Source organism: Lagopus leucura, unplaced genomic scaffold (assembly GCF_019238085.1).
Source record: "Lagopus leucura isolate 7727_CA_CO unplaced genomic scaffold, USGS_WTPT01 Super-Scaffold_100004, whole genome shotgun sequence".
In the NCBI taxonomy this organism is placed as follows: Eukaryota; Metazoa; Chordata; class Aves; order Galliformes; family Phasianidae; genus Lagopus; species Lagopus leucura.
In genome coordinates, this window is record NW_024962264.1 from 40,456,430 (window position 1) to 40,474,404 (window position 17,975).

A 17,975-nucleotide genomic window follows, 5' to 3' on the forward strand; every position below is an offset into this window, starting at 1 on the left:
AAAAATAACCCCTATGCCAAAGGAAATTTTTATATTGAGTTCTTTTAGGGTTTAGTTATTGCTGGTTGAGCTTTATCACTTTCATTAAAAAAAAGTGGGAGTATTGAACACTAATGGTATTTATTTCTCTTTGAAGAACTGTCAAATAGCACAGTTGAAAAAGATGAAGAGAGCTCTGATAAACAAAGTGGCAAATGGGACACGAAACACGATGTGAAAGTGGAAAGTGTGGAGAAGAATGAGTGCAGAACCTCTGGTCATAATGAGGAGAAAGAGGATGCTTCTTTGTGCTGTAAAGATGAAGGAAACAAAGCAAAGTGTGGCTGTCAGGGTAAGTAAAAAATAGGTAGATCATATTTGTGGTAGAGGGCAAAGCTGGTGTTAAGTCTGGGAAACTCCATAATAACTCCATAAATGTCCGCTTACGGTTTTGAAAACATGATAATTTTTCTTTGAGGAAGCAAGAGAAGTTCAGCTCTCTAGAATCTTAGATCCTTCCCCATACATAGGTTAGTAGATGGATAATCCTACACCTTCATACTGCCACTGGGCAACTGGTTCTGCAAGGAGGTGAGATGGCTGAGCCTGCTGGGCCCATTTAATGCTGCTTCATAATAAACCTGTATGAGGTTCACTGAAAGCAGTGACCATACACAGAATACAATTCATGTATACAGTTCAGTACCTTTTGATTTTTTGGTAGGCTTTAATGGATAAAGAAGGTCTGTGTGATTGTTGTGCAGTCCTTCCCTACAGTTCTGCTGTAAAATTGCATGCAAAGTAGCCTTAAAGGTTTGAATATAAAATGTAAACCCTTTCTGTTTCCATGCAGCAAATACACAGGAAAATGACATTTTTTGGGTAGCAAAACCTTTTGTGCAACCAACCAGTGAACAAAAGGGGAGGAAGACAGTAGTCAGTAGGTGTGATTCAGCAGTACAGTTATAAAGTACACAAAACAAATTGCCCTCTCTCAAGCAGCAAGATTTTCTTTGCCTGGGGAAGTGCTGTAGTTGTGGGGTTTTTTTTTTTAATGTGAATAACTACTCTTTTAAAGGATTTGAGTAACCATCATCATTTAATCTCATCAGATTAAAAAATCAACATTTGGAGTAGAGAGACATGTTTCAAGCACAGAGAAAAAAAAATACCCAGAGAGGTCCAGTGTTCCAAATTTTTTGGATTTTTATGTTGTATGAGTAAAGACAGAATGGCTTAACCCTTTTTATGTTGGATGTATATCCTGAATACAGCATCTATTAAATCCTATTATTTAGTGTTAAGAAGTAAATAACAAGTAAAAATGCATCAACCTATGCATGTAGTCTGGGAACCACAGTGATCTAGAGACTATAAACTTCATGGATAGCTGGGTTAGCCTTTGGCATATAGAAATTCTTTAACTTATATCACCTATTTCACCTGTTTGCTATTAGTGATTTCTAACCTTTTATAGAAACTTAAATTTGCACAGAATACAGGCTGGTTTCAGGTGATACTGCTTCTCAGAATGACGACTGTGGTTTCCAAGTTTATCTGTTTCATTTTTGCTAGTTTCTGCCGATACAGAACCACAAAGTGTTGGCAGAGCAGCTAGTGACCTCCTTCGGTTACGAGTACCCCTGTAAAGCTGAAGAGAGTGCCTCGTTCAGGCTGGGAAGGGACACACAGCTCTGCATTTATGCCATATTTTCTGTGTGAGTTTCTGTACAATATTTGATAGAATCATAGAATGGCCTGGATTGAAAAGAACAACAATGATCATCTCATTTCAACCCCCTGCTATGTGCAGGGTCGCCAACCACCAGACCAGGCTGCCCAGAGCCACGTCCAGCCTGGCCTTGAATGCCTCCAGGGATGGGGCATCCACAGCCTCCTTGGGCAACCTGTTCCAGTGTGTCAGCACCCTCTGTGTGAAAAACTTCCTCCTAATATCTAATCCTCCCCTGTCTCAGTTTAAGACCATTCCCCCTTGTCCTGTCACTATTCACCCTTGTAAAAAGCCATTCCCCCTCATGTTCATATGCTCCCTTCAAGTATTGGAAAGCCATGATGAGGTCTCCCTGGAGCCTTCTCTAAGCTAAGCAAGCCCAGTTCCCTCAACTTTTCTTAGGTCTCTTAGGCTTCTTGTGCCTCAGTTTGCTCCAGTCTAAATCAGTCAGAACCATGTGGGATGTTCTTTTAAGTGTTCTGTGGACAGGAGGCTTTGCCTGTCACTTGTATCTGAGCAGTTTCAAGTTTCTGCTTCTTTTGTTTCACTGCACACAAGTGCACATTAATGAATTATCAGTGCCACTCAAACCACAGGTAGCTTCCAGAGATGGGTTGTTCTCAGGATTCCTGCTGCCCGAGTGCTCAGCGTGTGCCTTGTTTTCCTTCCAAAAGACTCATTCCCTCTGTCCTTTCCTCTCAGGTGTAATTAACAACCCGTGTCAGTGAATCATTAAGTAATGAATGTGTGGTGATTTGCACTTCTTATTTCTGTGGCCAAAAGGTGCTGCTACAGGGAAGGCAATTGAGCTAATAAAGACAAAAAATTGTGTTGCAGATGGTCTGTTCCTGGAGAAGGCTATGCAGCTCGCCAAGCGTCATTGCAACGCTCTCTTTGATTATGCTGTAACTGGAGATGTGAGGATGCTGCTAGCTGTTCAGCGCCACCTCACTGCTGTCCAGGACGACAATGGAGACAAGTAAGTCAGTGCTGGCAAGGACTGAGTGACGGGAGAGTGAAGTCTTTGGCAGCAGAGCGTAGTTAGCATTCCATCTGCTGTGGGTGCTGGTCGGGGACTGCAGCACCACTTGAATCAAATAAACATCGTTCTCCTTTATGCTGCTTGGGAGAGGGATGGTTGTGATTTTTTGCTGCTCACACCAAGTTGGTTGCTGCAGTGCCTCTCAGAAATAATGTGTGAGGGTGTGCGGAGGATGCTGTGAGTTTGCATTTTCTTACTTCAGATCAGTGCTGAGTGTGAACTGCTGCATTTGTCGTGAAACACAGTTGATGGAGATCACCAGCTTTGTGCTGCAGGAGAGTGCCCTGCTTTTGATGCTATGCAAGTCCCAAACTCTTCATTGGGAATTTTAAGTTGTGGATGCTCTGGGAGAAGTAGAAATAATAGCTCGAGGGTCTTTGCTGCTTTTTCTCCTACTGATACCAAAGGACACTGTGCAGATTCTGTGGGACTCACAGTGAGGAACAGACCATTAGTAGTTATTTAAAACCAAACTTGGTGGAAGTGATTCTGAGCACGTGCAAAGGTAATCTCTCTTGAATAAACAAGTGATATTATCACATTGTTGCTTTTTAGCTGGTAGGCTTTTGGCAGGCTCTGCACAATCAATTTTGTTTCCTTAATTGCAGTCTTTTGTGCAGTACAAGCCAGGTAAACCTTAAGGTCCCTAACCAGATGGAAAATTACAAGACTGAAGCAGGCCTTAGAATACTGATAAGCTAAATACTCAAAATCACCAAGAACTGCTTACTTTGCTCTCCAGCTGGCAATTTGATGAAGCTTTGAGGTAAACAGGTATATGGATGATGCAGGGGCTAGCAATAAAATCTGCTGGCACTTTCGGCAATACAACTTCTGTGTGTATTTGTTGGTTTTGTTGTTGTTTGTTTTTAATGTTAAAAAAATGATACTAATAATCCCCAGAAGATTGTGAGAGTATTAATCTCAGCCCCAGACCTGCATTTAAACATCAACATGGAGTTCCCCAGATTTGGACTTGAAGGGTTTTTCAACAAGTCAAAGTAGTTTAATCATTATGACAGTTATTTTTCCTGGATCAAGAAGTACCTGCAAGTATGTGAGTCTCAAGTTCAGGTTGCTTTTCTCCTGGGAAGGAATTAGTCTGTGAGCATGTAATGCATATAAATTGCTCTGCAGCTATTGAACAAAACAAAGGTTTGGGGGCTGTCTGCCAGCTCTCTAACAGGAGCTGTTTAAGAAAAAAACAAAATTCCAAAATTTATAAATCAGTTCTCTGTAACTTTCACTTTAATCATTACAAGCACATGGAAAAGACTATAAATTTTTTTGCTGAAGCCGTGACAGAAATATTACCAACAACAGTTTTGTACATCTTTCATGAAAATAGTCTGTAGGGAATGAAAATACCTTTGTTGAGATCGTGTGTTTTGTGTAATGGCTTTGATACCAAGTACGTTAATCTGTGATCAGCCTGTACTTACAGCAGTGCTCACTGTTACTGCATTCATAGCACAGATCTCATGAAGTCACATTAAAGCACTTTGCCTCCACAAGGTAAAATTGAAATGTTTACCACAGGAAAGAGAACTGAAGGCAGTAGAAGAGCAAATTTGTGAGATTTGGAAATAAAATGTCAGCAGGAGAGATCATAGAGAGTAGCTCCTGGGGAGCAGAGGAACACTTCTTTTATGGCAGCAGTGGGACTGTTGGAACAGCACGGAAGAGCTGAGGGAGGAAGAGTGCCACAGTGCTGCCTATGGCAGTATCCAGAGACAATAAAACAGCCTCTCAGGATGAGTTTGTTTTAGAAGTCTTGGTTGTTTTTTTCCTTTTCTAACATATCTTGGGGATTCAGAGTGCTTGTTCTGAACTGAAAGAGGACTCTGTGCCACAAATGGTAAGGGACTTCTTTATTTTTCTGATAGGAGTGTAGATGTGAGTGCATTCAGGTATTCCTGTAGCAGGTTCCTTAACAAGCACATCGTGTGACCTGTGCTGATGCATGTCCTCAGCAAAAGGCTTAAGAGAATCTAGAAGTTGGCCAGGGAGAGCTTGCTAAGGTGTGATTTAAAACGGGGCACAGCTTTGAAATGACATCTCAAAGAAACAAGACAAATCAGATGAATGATTATCGTCACAACCTGCTTTTTTCCTGGTGTTTTTTTGGCAAGTACAGCCACTCAGGCTGGCGGAGTGAAGGAAGTATCTCTGGAGCAGAGCACAGCAAAGGCTGCAGCAGAAACTCAGCAGAAGTGGTGCTTTGCTTTGCAGAGTCGCTCATGTCCTTCAGCACATTTTTCCTTCAGCAAGAAAGACACCTTTGGCCACTGCTGCAAATCCTGGGGATGTTGGTCACTGACCTGAGCCCTGAGCCATTTTTCTGTTTGAAAATGAAAACAAGAAAAACCTACAGAATGGGGAGGGGGGAACCCCTGAGGGAAAATCTGCCTGGGTGGCAGAGGGCTGTGGAAATTCTGGAGGAAGGCTTTGACAGGAAGAGATGTCTGTGCTTTAATTATTCAGCACACTGACAAAAAAAAAAAAAAAAAGCCAGTGAAGAATGTGGCTGTTTCAAACAAGTTCTGAGACGTTTCTTTTGTGATGCAAAGTTTTTATTTGTAGGGCTAGTAGTGAAGTCATACTCAGGACCAGCAAAATTCATCCTGATTCTTCTTTTGTGATTGAAGCGGTAACACAGCTATATTCTGACTCAGTTTTTTTTAATGTTAGCATTTATTTTAGGTGTTGGCAAAGACTTCTAATAGTCAGCTGTACAGCCAAGTCTTACAATTTGTATCATGCGTTTGAGAATACAGTGACAGTGCTAATCTGTTATTTTGTTTCAGTGTCCTTCATTTGTCAATTATCCACCTTCATAGAGAACTGGTTAAAAACCTGTTGCAAGTGATGCCGGACATGAATTACAACAGCATTATCAACATGAGAAATGACCTTTATCAGGTATGCTGTTGTGGTGGTGTAACTGATGGAGATCATTCAGCCAGCTGTAACTGTTCTCCTTACTGTCTTATTTTCCTTCTGTTCATCAGAATGAGCCCAGATCACAGAGTAAGGCAAACTGGTTTACAGTTTCACGCACTGAGGAACACAGTGGCACGCTGTAAGGTGGTGGAAGAACAAGGGCATGTTTTCCTTCTATTAATTCCTAACTGCCTTGATGTTAAGAGAAACATCTCCATTTGTTTATTATAGAACAGCCCCAAAATACCGAATTCTTCAGTTTATATTTTCATTATTTGGCTCCTCTGTTATTAAATTAGAGGTCTGGATTAGTGTGCCAACTCTGGGCTCTTTCAAATTTTTTAATGCAGGATAATTCAGGATCATGAGTGAGTTGCTGAGGAAGCTTGTAACAAACTATGTCTTTCTGTAGCCTAGGTCTTCATGCCCGTTGTATGAGCACCAGAGTTTTTCTTTCATTTTTCAGTTCACAGTGTACCACAAAAAAAAACAAAAACCAAAAAACATGTCTTTTACCCAGTAGGGAAGTAACTGTTAGCAGCCCAGCACAATTCTCTCCTCAACTTATCTGTAACACAGTTTGAGCTTTTTCTGCTGCAACTTAGATGGGCTTTAAAAAGAGCTATGGAAACTTGCCAGTACAAGAAGCTCTCTTCAACCATGCGTGCCATTCCGTTGTCACAAAGGTACCCAGCTGGACATCACACAGCAGCACTTCTGAGACTTGTGCCATTTCTTTCTGTTCAGCTCCACGCTATAAATGATACAGCCAAGACTTCGTTCTATACAGATAATCTCAGAGGCTTTATTGTGACTTCTCTGTTCTCCTTCATGTTTCATTTTGTCCTCGCATAAAGGAAGTTTGAAATGTGAAAGGTGATGAAAGCAAAAAGATTCTGAACTGAATTTTGCATGCCCTCTGTTTAACAGAAATAGGAAGCAAAGCTGTGCTCCATAGAAGAAATAAATCTCTAACTACCAGAACTTCTCCAGCTGCTCTACCTTTCACTTAAGCCTTAAGCCAGTGATGGGAGGGAAATGCAGGTTTAGTCTAAGGTTTCCCTTTGTGCAGATACTCTGAAAGATTATCATGCTTTGCCATATCAATTCAAGTAATTGCAAATACGTTGGTAATTCCACTGACAAACACAAGCTTGTTTTTGATTATTAAAGAAATAGGTATACAGATTATTAAACAGATTATACAGTAATCTGTAAATATAAAAGTAATGATATGGAGATGGAATCTTCTCCATTTTTCAGATTACTTTAGTTTAGGAATACAATTAGGAATACAATTTCCTAAACCACTGCATTGCCTCACTGTTAAATACATACTTTGTGATCCATGAAACTTGTTATTGGCAAGGATGCAGTATACAGTTAACATCTGGAAAAATTTGAAATCTCAGCCTGAGAGCCTCAGTGCTACAGGTGTCTTTGTGCAAAAATAGGAACCATGCAAACAGTATCAGCTAGATGATATTGTGTAATCTGAACTTTGGCAAACAGAACAGCAAGTTTTTCTGCTTTTTTGTATGTAGTTGTTTTGAAGGATAAGGAAATCCTAAACCTGTGGCTGGGAACTTGCTTTTTAGGAGCAAAATTAGAGTATGATTCAGTTGCAGAGGCAGAGCTGAACAGGCTCTAGAAAGAGAGTTTGCTCCTTCTGTGGCAGGAGCTTGGCAGGGTTAGTGCATCTGGGAGTACAGGGATTCTCTCATTTTCCAAGACCCTTGCACTACAAACAGCCAGGTTAGTCCCCCAGTCCACAAGGTAGGCAATGTCTTCCTTCCTCCTCAGGTCTGACTGCTGACACCAGTGAGGTGGCTTTTATTTCCAGTAAGTAGAAAACCCGATCTGTATTATACAGCAGAAGAAAATGTACTCGTGCACAAGTTTTTCACCTGTGCCAGCGTTAAAGTGGAGCAGCACCTCACAGTAGGTGCTTTCATTGGCTTAGCAGATTTCTGTACACCCCTCTGTAAATGAGGGGTGTAGTTGCCCCTCATGTTCTCATGGCTCACTTCTGTCACTTCCAGACCCCCTTGCACCTGGCAGTAATCACAAAGCAGGCAGAGGTGGTTGAAGACTTGCTGAAGGCTGGAGCAAATGTCAACCTTCTGGATCGCCATGGTAATTCTGTCTTACATTTAGCTGCTGCTGAAGGAGATGACAAGATTCTGAGTCTGCTCCTCAAGCATCAGAAGGCATCTTCAATGATTGACCTTTTCAATGGCGAAGGTATGGAACGATAGTGCCTGTACTTTACACTTACTTGCCTTCTAGACAAGCACCCCACCATTTCTGACAACACAGTCTTTCTAGGCAGATACAGACCTTGGAAGTTGCATCTTTGCATGGTTTGCACATTGTAGCCTTGGCTTTTATACACCTGCAGTCAGATAAAAGAACATAAATGCGTAGGTTTTGTGGTTATACAGAACGTAGAGATTGGTAATGTCCATATTACACACTATGGATTTGAACTTTCTGTTCTTTAGCATCACAAAAATTCAGGAACTGTGTTCCTCTTGGGATGCCTTACAGAACCACTGTTTAGAAGAAATTCCAAGTGAAAATATTTCCTCTTCTCCAGTGGATAAAGTTCCCTCAAAAGTCATTTCTGGACCAGTGTCAAGTATCACATCTGGAACACTGGGACTACAGAGTTTTAAAGCTTATAAAATACCCACGGAGACCCTACCCTGCCACTTCTCAATGGCTCAGGTCATTTGAATTTAGTACTCTTGCATTAGATGTAGATAGTAAAATACCTGGCCTAAAAATGTCACTATGCGATTTAAGAAACTGTGTTAAGTTTGTCAGAGAGAGTTGATCCTTCTTATTATTTATAAGTAGAAAGCTTTATGATTCTCTTTTTGAGCAGTTAATGTTGAGGTGACGGAGCTGTCTGACCTTTAAGGAGCATTATTCTCCAGGATGTTTCTAGAACATTCTAGGGTGATTCATTTTTCTTCCTTTCTGTTCCTCTGTGCAATTCGCTGATTTTTCTCATGCATGGTTTTGAGTCACAATAATACAAGTAGTTCCAATTTATGCACGAAGAACATTTTAATTAACACCATTTTTGGTGCACAGACAGGCAAAGGTCACTCGTGCTCAGATAACTACAGTAACTCAGTCATTTTACAGCCTCTCAGAGATGCAGCTGCTTAAGAAGTCATTGCTGTGACATTTCTGTGTTTTTCAAATGTTAATGTACACAAATGGCTTTTGTGTAGGTCTCAGTGCAGTTCACATGGTGGTGATGGCCAATAGCTTGTCCTGTCTGAAACTACTGATTGCTGCTGGAGTTAACGTCAATGCTCAGGAACAAAAATCTGGACGAACTGCATTACATTTAGCTGTTGAACAAGAGAACATCCCCTTGGCAGGCTGCCTTTTGCTTGAGGTGAGGGCAGAATTTCTTTTTCCCCAGTCTTCCTAGAGACGTATTTTCAAGACTTTTAAAATAAGTCAGTCTGCAGTGGAAATGAAGTGGTGTTTCTCTTCATTGGCTTGGTTATTTTAACTGGTATAATGGGAAAATTTTCACTGATGTTATTTATTTGCTATTAGTTATTCAGCACTGCTGATGAACCTTTTTTTAAGCTGAGAAATTTGATTTGTGACCCTGACCTGACTGCCTGTGCCATGCTTAATTTGCACTGAGAATCCCAGCAGCCAATGAAACTACTCATGAACAAGTTGCTGATCTGGTGTGGTGGAATGCGTATGCAGATGTGCAGAGAGATAGCTGTGTGTATCTGTAAATATTTGTCTCATCTCTCACACCTTGATCTTAGCACACTTAATTGCACACACCTACAGCTACCTGCAGTAGCTCCCCTGGTATGGGGTACAGATGTGCTAGCTGCCCATCTGCTCTGCTGAAGGGCAGCAGGAAGGCAGCTTGCAGTGCACAGCAGATGCTGAGGGTAATCTGATAATAGAACTATTATCTGATTAGTATTATGGGATGCAAAGTGGCTTTTGAGTTTTATCTACCTGGCCTATTTGGGTTCAGGCAGCATGCCTCCTGCTGTAGTACTGCAGTGCACAACCACTGTCAGTTCTTGCGTGCCGACAGCTGTAATCACCTTCCGATTCATTCTTTTCAGTCAACGGCTGGAATTTTTGCAGACAGGCATGGAATGGTGCTGCTTGCAGAATAACAAGGTTTATGCAGACAAGTCTCCATGTAGCAGTACTGTATGGATGAATAGCATTTTCCTTCTTCTCTTTTAATACTTAGGGTGATGCAGATGTGGACAGCACTACCTACGATGGCACAACGCCTCTTCACATAGCAGCTGGAAGGGGCTTTACAAAACTGGCAGCAGTTCTCAAAGCAGCAGGTATTCAGCCAAATATTTGTTGCAGTGTTCTCTTTAACTGTGCCAGTTCACGTTAGGGGGCTGCACTTAGGAGTTAGTGAACTTCTTAATGAGGAGAAGATACCAGATGTTAAAAGGCTTGTTTCTCCTCGGGAAAGTCCTAGTTTCAGGGGTCTTTAGCACCATCTAATGGCTAAAAAAAGCAAAGCAAAACTATCTAAGTAAAAATAGTTCCCAAGCTTTCTTGGAAGTTTTGGGGTAGTTGTAGATATTTTTTTAATACCTGCAGCAGACAAAAAACCCAGTTCTATGGTTGGAATAAGGATTGGACTGCTTTTAAAGGCAAAGAAACTGGGAACACTTCTCCCCAGTTTTGTATCACTACAGTAAAGTTAGTTTTGGTTTTGTACTGGAATGTTTTTTTCAGTTGCGTTTAAACCTTCGATACCTGAATTTTCTCCTTAGAAACAGAAATCCAAGCCTCCCACAGCGCTGGCTGTGTGATTGCTCTTTTAGTAACATTTGTGCTTTCTCTGACACTACAAAAGGGAAGCCCTGCATCAGTGCTTCATCACATACGTGCTCTGTGTGAGCCAAGAATGGAACTGGAAGGTCTGATTATATAAGCTGACTCTTCAGGCCTTAACACACTGCTTGTCATTTTTCCCCCATCTGTATAATGGATGAATACACAGGGATGATTTAACTTCAGTGTATTAAAAAACCCTACTATTTTCTGAGTTAAAATATGTATTTTAAGTTTTGAATTGCAAACCTTCTAATTTAGCTATTTTAACTATGCTTTTCAACAACACAGTGTAAAATAGCTTAAAAGCCTTTCCTTAGAAATTTCTTGCACGCTTGTTTTCCAGGTGCAGATCCTCACATTGAGAACTTTGAGCCACTCTTTGATGTAGAAGAAGATGTGAAAGATGATGATGATGAAGGAATTGTACCTGGAACAACGCCACTGGATATGGCAGCCAACTGGGAGGTACGTGGTCTGTTGTCTTTTAGTATTTAAATTAAAAAAAAAAAAAGGATAGTTCAGTTTTGTCAGCCAATCTGCTTCATTTCATCTAGTTATATAAATAGTGACAGAGTTCTGTAGCACCTCGCTGACATAAAAAACAAACTTACTGAGCCATAAGAAATGGTGAAGTAGTATTGGAAGCTCCTCTTAGTAGCCTACTTCTGTTGAGTGGGATTGAACAAGCATTTCTTCAAAGTAGCTGCACTGGGGTTGTCAATATGGAAAAGAATGCAGCAGATTGAGCAGCATGTGCTTGCAGGTGCACGTTCAGGGTCTGCGAGGCCAGGGTGAGACACTGTAATACATTTCTCTGCTGCACGGTCTTTAGAACTGCAGACTGGGTGGTATGTAGTGAAAATAGACTTTTGTGTCCTACCTAAACATTGGTTAGATTACGTGGCTCAAGCTCCAGTATCCAAGTACATGCAGCTAGCATGATGTGAGCATATAAGTAGCCAGCATTCTGATCATATGAAGTGAGGGTGGGGAGTGGTACCGAGAAGATGAAAATGGAGCCTAGGCTTTGTTTCAAATTACTAGTTGTAGATAGCTGCTAACTCCTCACTTATCTACTGCTACAGCCCCTTGTTTACTGCACAGGCTGCTTCTGTATCCTGACAATAATTGCCAGACGACAGAGCTTAAGGGCAAGGGAGATGAACTTACAGATTTATCCCTCAAAGGTAGAAATGATTTAAAAAAAAAAAAAAAAAAAAAAAGGGGGGCCGTTTACAAAATATCATAAACAATACTACTGAAACTTGTCCAAATAATGGACAAATAACCAGGTTTTGCTAAATAATAAATTGAATGTATTCTTTTAGGTATACGACATATTAAATGGCAAACCCTACGTGGCAGCAGCAGCAGTTTCAGAGGACTTAATGACACAAGGTAACATCTGTAAAGAGGACCTGGCCTCCCCTTGGTAATGAACAGCTGAGTACACAAAGCATGCTAGGAGAATAACAAAACAAGCAGAGGCTCGTAAGGGAGGTGGGGAGGGAGAAGAGGTACTCACTACCACTGCAGTCTTTGAATGAGCAAGATTCTGTTAAGAAGCATGGCACGAGGACCCAAGTTTGTATGTTTTCAATATTACAGCAATATATTAGTAAATAGCAGTGGATGCTACAATAAGTAATTTTTAATTTGGCTTTGCATCTGCTTAGAAATGAACTGGTGTGCGACTCATGTAAATTACAGATGTATTTTTCTGTTCCCCAGGCCCTCTGAAAGAGCTGAGTGAAAGCTCCAAGCAGCAGCTTTACAAGCTATTGGAAACACCTGATTCAAGCAAGAACTGGTCTACTCTAGCAGAAAAGTTGGGTCTTGGCATCCTTAATAATGCCTTCAGGTTGAGCCCTTCACCTTCGAAAACTCTGCTAGATAACTATAAGGTAATGTGGCTGTAACAGGTTATAAAGAACATACAGATGTGCAGTGAATGTTGTCCTGCACAGTGAGATACTGCAGCCCTTTGGTTTTGGCTAGCCAGGATGAAGCTGTGAGCATCTGCTGTCTTCTCTTTTAGATTTCTGGAGGTACAGTTCAAGAGCTGATTGCTGCTTTGAGACAGATGGATCACACAGAAGCTATTGAAGTAATTGAGAAAGCACTATCTAGTTCACAAAGTCAGCCTCACCAGGAGGACAACACAATAGAAGCTTTTCCTATATCATCACCAGCCAATTTTGCAAAGGGAGAGACAGGTAAAATTAACATTTCTTAGTTCTTCCTCCTTGCTTTGGAATGCTAATAGACAGCAGAGTTTCTTACCCACCGTGTCTGAGATCCTTACCTGTTTCTGCTTGTGTACCATGTAGGGCTTTCTCAGTTGACATTTGCCAGATGCACAAGAAAGAGGAAAAATGGATTATTTTAACCTGTACCTACAGTATTGAGTATAACTGGCTCCTTTTTCCTTAATGTGGTCATCTGCCACTTACTGATACAAATTCCTTAGATGTTTAAAAGATAAACTAGGGAATGAATTTACAGGTTTATGCACATTCCCATTATATTTTCACTTGCCCCTTTCCTCCACCCAATCTAGACAAACACAGATGTTTGGGGTTCATAAACTTCTCAAAGAATCAACCATAGCAACTCCATCCTGGTCCAACTGTGCTAGACATGGAACAAACATTTGCACCTTTCAAGAGTGTGTTTGTACATATTACCTCTTTAGACTATTCTTAAAGAGGAAGGGAGTTTGTGCTGCTTTGCAATATGAATGTCCTTTTTTTTTTAAAAAAACAGTTGTTTAGAAAAATACCACTTGGCTCTGTAATACACCAGCTGCTGTTCTATTCATTACAACTCTGATACAGTTCTCTCGCAATCAGGTGCTTATTTTATGAAGCTTACACAGATGACAGCTTTGTATTTCAGTCTCCCTTTAATAACTAGATGAAAATTGTTCAAGACAAACACCTCAGAAATCAGCAATTGAAATAACATGAGAATTCTAAGGAGCCTCATCCTGGAGCTGTGTACTTGCGCAGTCCATGCATCTGAGATGCAGAGAACTTTTTGCCCTGCTGCTACCACACTGGGGCAGACTCCTGACTGCAGTGCAGTGACAGTATTAATGTCAGCAGCACAGCAGGCTTCGCATCTCACCCAAACGCTGCCTGCAGTTGATCTCTGCCAGCAGTGCATCAGCTCACATGCTCTGCTCAACTGAAAACATTCAGCCTGTGCTGATTCAGCCTTTTCCAATAGCAGTACCTAAAGCTGCAGTTATTTTCTTATACAAGAGTTGTAACCTGTTGCTTTGTATTCTTCTGGCCTTTTGGGATGTCACTGAAGTAAAACAAACTAATTGATTTCCCTTTTCTCTCTCAGGTGAACTTTATAATCACAAATTTCAAGACACTGAAAGCACGTGTGACAGCGGGGTAGAGACCTCCTTCCGCAAACTGAGCTTTACTTATTCAGACTCTCTGAACAGCAAGTCATCGCTAACACTTAGCAAAATGACCCTGGGCTACGGCCAGGAAAGCTCAGAGCAAAGCAATTATATACCTAACTAGGTAACTTCAATTAGCAATATATGCAGTTACAGACACAACCCCAACGTTTAGAATTACACTGATGTTGTCACAGCTGGAGGGAAGTAAATTCACAACCAGAAATGCACTGGAGGATCCACACACGAACCTGAACCAGTGGTGACTCCTCGTCCTTGCTTCCTTCCTCATGTACTGTCCATTTATAAGCCACATCTGACAGCCAGGGCTCCGTGCTACATTAATACAAAGGACTGGACACTGATGGACTGAGGGAGCTCACCTGGTTTGTGAGGATTTTCTTTTATAGATGAAAGACACTCCTTATTAATGCCTAATATCAGCTCACTTAATTCAAAGAGGTAAAGCACACAGCAATCAAAGGATGGTTTCTGGCTGTTCCCTTCAGAAGTTTTGCAGCACGGTTGTCTGGAAAAAGCTCCTAAAATCACTGGTAAAGAAAAAATAGTGACTTTAATCGCAGCAGTGACAACTCTGACAAAAGAATCAAAAAAAAAAAAAAAAAATCTTGTATATTTCAAATAATGTATTTAAACATAGCTTTGGTGCCTCTAAAAAAAAAATCAAGTTTTGCATTTCCTACTTGTAAATAGTTTTTTATATCAGTTCCTTTTTAAAAAAAAATAAATGTGTGCTTTTTAAAAGCTTATTTTTATTTTACTTTTATAATAAAAACTCAAAATTAAATCTTGTCTACACTTGCTGTAATTTTTACGTAACTTCCAATTGCAATTAGTTACAGAAGATCTAGTACTGAGTTCTGGCAATTTCCAACTACTAAAATAAATGAAAGGTTGCAAACCTCTTTTCTTTAAACTTAAGTGTCTTATAGGGAACGAGACCACAAGGATCTGCTGCAGCTGAGAATCTGTGCTGAGAGCCTCTGATTCATAGTCCTTGATAGTTCTCATAATTCTGGCAGCAGAGAGTCATCGATGCTGAAGTCCACAATTCAGCTTATCAGCAAAACTAATGAGGTGGTTCTTACTTGGCTACCTGAAACAACTCTATAACCATGTTTCTGAGGAGTATTTCTTTTTGTCTCAAATTAATCCCAGTGAGTGCAACAGTTACAGATATTGCCCCTACTACGGATACAGAACAGCTATCAGATTTAACTATAAAAATGCAAAGTGCTGTCATATCACTTACCCATAGCCAGCTTTCATGGCACAGAGGTGGAGTTTTTGACACACTGATGATCCTTGGCTGACCTCAGTCTTCAGTAATGTGGATATAGGTCCTGGGAAAGGAGATAATATAAATAAAATAATATTAAATACTTCCATTCATTACAGCAAATGCTACTATGAAGTCACAATCAGTGAAAAATCTTTGGAAGTAACTTCATATCCAGCTGAATTAATTCCAGAGAAACAGGATACAAAATGGTAAAAATACAATGCTTTCTTTCAGTTACCACATGAGCAGCCTATGAATGCAGCAGTGTGGACTTCTGTTTGATGAGTGTAGTTGTCCAGTGTTCCGCCTTCATTTCTAGCTGCAGCTATTTTTTAAATGCAGAAACGGGCAAAGGTTTTCATGTTCTGTCCCTGTCAGAGCCACTGAGTCACTCCTACCTTCTGGCACCGATCTTCCAGCACAGCCTGGAGGGGGTGGCAGAGACTTTTATCAAGGTTTCTGCAATCCTGCAGGTCACCAAGGCAGGCTGGCTGTTGATGAGCACATTTAGCATTGCTTCCGGCCCTCTGCTGCTTTTAAACCACCAGAAGACACGTGGCATAAGTGGCAGGCTGGCATCTTTTCTTGCAGTTTCTTTGCAGCAACAGAAGCTTCAGACTTTTTTGTTTTTGTTTTTTTGTTTGTTTGTTTCTTGGTTTAGCAATAGAAAAATACTAATGTAGTCTCATTAATTCAAACATGAACACTAAATTTCTAGAGTCAGGTCATAACTTCTCCCATCTGCTTTAGCCCTCAGCATCTTAAGCATGTGTTACAGGCATGACCCATGGTTTGGCAAAAGCAGGCAAGAATAGAAGGCAGCTGGCAAGGGAGCACTACAGGTGTCAGGCTGCCTAGTGCAAGAGGCATTTGTTTCTTTTTTGTATAGTTCCACACCAGCAGAGTAAATTTACTGGAGAGCCTTGTGTTTACCTCGGTTTAATTCAAAGAAAATGCTCATGCACACAGCTTTGCTCTTTCTTCCTTACCTTTTCTCTTATCAGCAGGCAGTCATCCTTTGCAGGACACGCAGCCTTGTTCTTCTGGCACCTGGAAGGAGGCAGGCACCCCTGGAAATGGCCAAGCACACTGCTGCCTCATGCAGGTTGAAGGAAGAAGTGTACGCAGAGGAAGCATGGTCTACAGGAAGAGTATGAGCAGTGCATCCAAGTCTCAACAGAAACATTTTGAGTAGCTGTATTCTTAACAAGTAACCACTAAAAGAGATTTATACATCCCATTAGCTCACCTTAGACACAGATTTATTCTTATGTCACCTTATACAAGAAACGAGTGCTATTCCTGTTCCCCAAGTCTGAAGGTCAAACAAATGAGAGAACCCAGCTCACTGCTTGAGATCTCCTGTGCATAACTGGGTTATGGAGAAACCTTGTCCCACCCAACACTGAGAAGACTTGACCACACCAACACAGGGTAGTAACAAGGACTAATCATTACTGACTCATGTTCAGTACAGTTACAGGCCTGTAGCACAAGCTATTGTCCCTATTCTACTCCACGTTAGCCCTGAAGGAACAAAAATCAAGACCCTGTTATTAACTCAAGTTCGGAAAAGCTAAGTGTATCTCTGTTCTAGATAGAATTTCTAGAGTTACTTTTACCTAACAGATCCTTTAGGAAAACTGTTCCAGCAATTTGCCAAGCTCCTATTTACTCCAAGCATTACTGCATGACTGTGCAGGAGGCCTAGAGTGCACTGCTGTTAGCAAATAGGACAGCAAAGCTGGAGGAAGGGCCAAAATGCATATACTAACAACTTGAAGCATCTCAAGATGTTTGCACTGGGGCCTCGTCCCTCTGACTGCTAGTCACACTTTCAGTTTCTTTGGCAGAGATTAATCTAGAAATATCTCCAAAGGTATTTAACTAAGCTTTCCCCCCCTCCCCAGTACACAGGTGCAACCTTAGACACTTCCAATCAAGTTCTATAAGTTACATTATACATTATATATTATAAATTATAGCAAGAATCTAAATCTGAAATACACTTAATCTGCACTTGCAGTAAATAGTATCTGCTGCGTTGTTTTGCTTTGTACCACAGTAACAGACACCAGAAATAGGGAACAGAGCAAAAATATGGCGTGACAACAGAACACTACAGATTTTCTCTATGTTTGACATTAAAAAAGGCTATTTAGAAAGTTTAACTGACCCTGTTTTTAAAGTGTCTGCCATTGCTGTGAGTTTCCAATGACTTTTGTTTACCAGCCTACAGTGGTATATGAAATGCCTTTTCTCCCTTTCATGGGCTGGTGAAGTGCTGTTTTCCTACGTTTAAGGAAAAAAGCAACCTTCCCTCCCTTGAGGTGACAAGGAACAGTGGTGACCATTCATTAGCTCAAGATGCAACTGGCCAATACTCACTTACAGCTTACAGCTCTTCTGGAGCATACAATCCTCTTAAAGCAGAGCAGTCCTGCAGCGATTCTGCCACAAGTTTCATCCAAACTTTTGATGAATTCAAAAGATTCCTACAGCTACAAGCAAAAGACAGCACAAGTTAATTCCAGGAGATGCTTTTCTGTATCCAGGGTTATGAAATAATGTGATGCCCTGCTTAGAACTAGGCTGCAGTACGTACGTTATCCAAAGCCCATAGAACTCTTAAATTAGTGGGAAAACCAATTGTAAAAAGTAAGAAGTTTTCCCATCATCCACTTAGCCT

General features: G+C 40.9%; 1 protein-coding gene and 1 long non-coding RNA gene across 3 annotated transcripts in view; one reads left to right on the plus strand and one right to left on the minus strand.

Moving 5' to 3' along the window:
- NFKB1 (nuclear factor kappa B subunit 1) overlaps positions 1 to 14,743 on the plus strand; it is a 58,458-nt gene extending 43,715 nt beyond the window's left edge. Inside the window, exons 14-24 of one of the 2 annotated variants that reach the window (XM_042870842.1) lie at positions 137 to 331; positions 2,549 to 2,690; positions 5,561 to 5,675; positions 7,739 to 7,940; positions 8,942 to 9,111; positions 9,955 to 10,057; positions 10,909 to 11,030; positions 11,894 to 11,963; positions 12,297 to 12,469; positions 12,604 to 12,781; positions 13,920 to 14,743. In XM_042870842.1, the coding sequence (XP_042726776.1) occupies positions 137 to 331; positions 2,549 to 2,690; positions 5,561 to 5,675; positions 7,739 to 7,940; positions 8,942 to 9,111; positions 9,955 to 10,057; positions 10,909 to 11,030; positions 11,894 to 11,963; positions 12,297 to 12,469; positions 12,604 to 12,781; positions 13,920 to 14,107 (1,658 nt within the window). In that variant the 3' untranslated portion in view covers positions 14,108 to 14,743. The remainder of the gene's footprint in view (positions 1 to 136; positions 332 to 2,548; positions 2,691 to 5,560; positions 5,676 to 7,738; positions 7,941 to 8,941; positions 9,112 to 9,954; positions 10,058 to 10,908; positions 11,031 to 11,893; positions 11,964 to 12,296; positions 12,470 to 12,603; positions 12,782 to 13,919) is intronic. The other variant, XM_042870841.1, reaches the window with a different exon arrangement.
- Positions 5,416 to 14,547, minus strand: LOC122179762. Its single transcript, XR_006178821.1, has 3 exons — positions 12,871 to 14,547; positions 10,993 to 11,046; positions 5,416 to 8,091 (listed from the first exon to the last, which is right to left on the minus strand). It is a non-coding gene; the product is annotated as an uncharacterized LOC122179762 (long non-coding RNA).
- Positions 14,744 to 17,975: the final 3,232 nt, after the last annotated feature.